This window comes from Amphimedon queenslandica, unplaced genomic scaffold (genome assembly GCF_000090795.2).
Source record: "Amphimedon queenslandica unplaced genomic scaffold, v1.1 AMPQUscaffold_12908, whole genome shotgun sequence".
NCBI classification, from domain to species: Eukaryota; Metazoa; Porifera; class Demospongiae; order Haplosclerida; family Niphatidae; genus Amphimedon; species Amphimedon queenslandica.
Window position 1 is genome coordinate 45,172 of NW_003546856.1, and position 2,269 is coordinate 47,440.

Genomic DNA, 2,269 nt, shown 5'->3' on the forward strand with positions numbered 1-2,269 from the left:
AATTGTCCTTATGTATCAGTTATGCTTACCAGCTCCCTTTGCATGGACTACCCTCTCTGGTATCCTCTCTCTATCAAAGTGAGCCATCTCATCCAAGAACACATAGTCCTGCAACAGTACTGGCCCTTTAGCACCTGCTGTCAGTGTTGCTGTCTTGCAGTCTACAGGATGACCATGACTAGTTGTTAAAATGTCCGGACTCTATAAAATTAGAAAGAATAGCTACCGGTACTTAATTTCTTGCTTTGTTTCAAGGTGCATTTAATCAGAAAAATATCGGTAAAACTAAATACATAATTGGCATTTGATTATTATAATAATCTTATTTATAACCAGACTTTATCATTGGCAAAACAGTGCTAAGTACAAGAACAGGTTCTGTAAAGCAACATACTTTGATTTAATTATCTCAAGGCTTGTTGATTAAATCATGCAAAAGCAAGGCGAGTCCATGTACCATAGGTGCCATATTTATACACATTATGTGGTGACCTCAGATGCATGTGATGTACATGTGATGCTAAAGGCAGCTAATATGCAAGTGTCACCTCCATGTTATCATTGATTACATCACACCACACTTTTAGACCTACCCCATGATTTCTCAATAAAAAAGACAAGCTAGATCTATCTACAAGTTAATATTCTACTCAGCAAAATAAAAAAGATGCATGCAATGTCCTTCATTCCCTTACCTTCTTGTAGGCTGCAAAGCTGGCCAACTGGCTGCCTAATGGAGATGCCATCACCGATCACAATGTCTCGACACACCTACTGTATAGGGTGGGGCTAGCTATAAATTGGTGAATTTAATGCCCACGCATTCCACAGCAACTTCCTCAGTTTCCTGTTCTTCTCGGGGCCGGCTCGTCTTTAACATGACTGATAACGGCCACATTACCAATGCTCGGGGCTTAGCTAAAGTGAACAGCAATCTATCAGTTAAAAAGTACTGGGACAAAGAAGAGGAGTATTTAAATGATTGGAAGTCGAGAGCGAGGAATGACAAAGACTTTTTGGAACGGCTAACAAAAGAGCTTTCAAATATAAACAGGCTTGATTTAATTCAAGAGTTATTGAACGATCCAGTGATAAAAAGATCAATAAAGAAAGAAAGCAGTAAAGAATACGAGCTCCTACTACCACATCATAAAAGTAAAGCTACGTTACTTAAGTCAAAATGCTGTATTGTTGTCTGCTTATTACTAATAATACTACTAATGGTTTTGTTGGCCTTAAGTATACTCCCGATGTTGTTTATGATTGATACCTCACGCACTGCTCTTTATAAGGAAAAAGAAGCTGATAGAATAGTTGGTGAAGGTGATTCTGTTTCAACGTACACATTAGATAAGAAGTACGTTGACACGATTCAAATATCTGAAAAAGTCGAAAAAGGTGATAGCAAACATAGTGTGACGTTGGTTCTGGTCCCAACAGCTAAACTGCAATATGACAAGATCTATAATTCAGAATCTTGGAATGCAACTGCTTATGTTGCTGATTTCCCAATCATTAATAACATATACGTATATCTTAATGCTAAATCGAAAGTAAATTTCGACATTTGGATTGGTAATGGCAGAAATAAAAAATCAGCTACATTATACATATTTGATGATATAGACAACTTGAACGACTATATCAGGTATAGTGAAGTGAAATCACCTGTATTTACAAAGGAAATACCGGTCGAAGGAAAAAATGGAAAGCGCATGTCACAAAATTATCTTTTTACTTCTCCAGCTGATGGATATTATTTCATTATACTGCTATCGCCAGAAGCTAGCATCCAGTTTTCATACAATGTTAACACAACCGAGCTAGTTACTGACGTTGATCAATATACTTCTGACTATCCGTCCTGTGTGATTGACACAGAAAGGAATTGTACACTCACAACTAGCAATGCTAAACATCCAAGTAGTGAGAATCTTACTTTATTAGCTGCTGCATCAACCAAATACGACATCAGTAGCAAGATCACTCACATTCACCTAAAGTTTACTAATCGATCCTATTTGATGACGTTACCGAGTATCATCTTTGGAATTACAGCCGGTGCTGCATTATTAATACTCATTATATTGCTAGTCATTGGAGTGAGTGTAGTTTGTATGAAGAAAAAGAGTCGTAGAGCAGGATATGTCTCTATAAATTAGAAGTTTGATATTTTGATTGTTAGTCATATGCATGTGTGAGTTTTTCTTTCACTAAAAGTTTTGTCAATGATAATGTGTAATGTAACCTGATAATCTAAAATGATAAC

General features: G+C 36.7%; 1 protein-coding gene across 1 annotated transcript in view; it reads right to left on the reverse strand.

The window, feature by feature from the left end:
- The window catches only part of LOC100640512 (catalase-like), a 3,881-nt gene extending 3,135 nt beyond the window's left edge, over nucleotides 1-746 (reverse strand). The window contains exons 1-2 of the mRNA XM_020002455.1: nucleotides 696-746; nucleotides 30-201 (exon numbers count right to left, since the gene is read on the reverse strand). Of these exons, the coding sequence (XP_019858014.1) occupies nucleotides 30-201; nucleotides 696-746 (223 nt within the window). The remainder of the gene's footprint in view (nucleotides 1-29; nucleotides 202-695) is intronic.
- Between the last annotated feature and the right edge of the window lie 1,523 nt (nucleotides 747-2,269).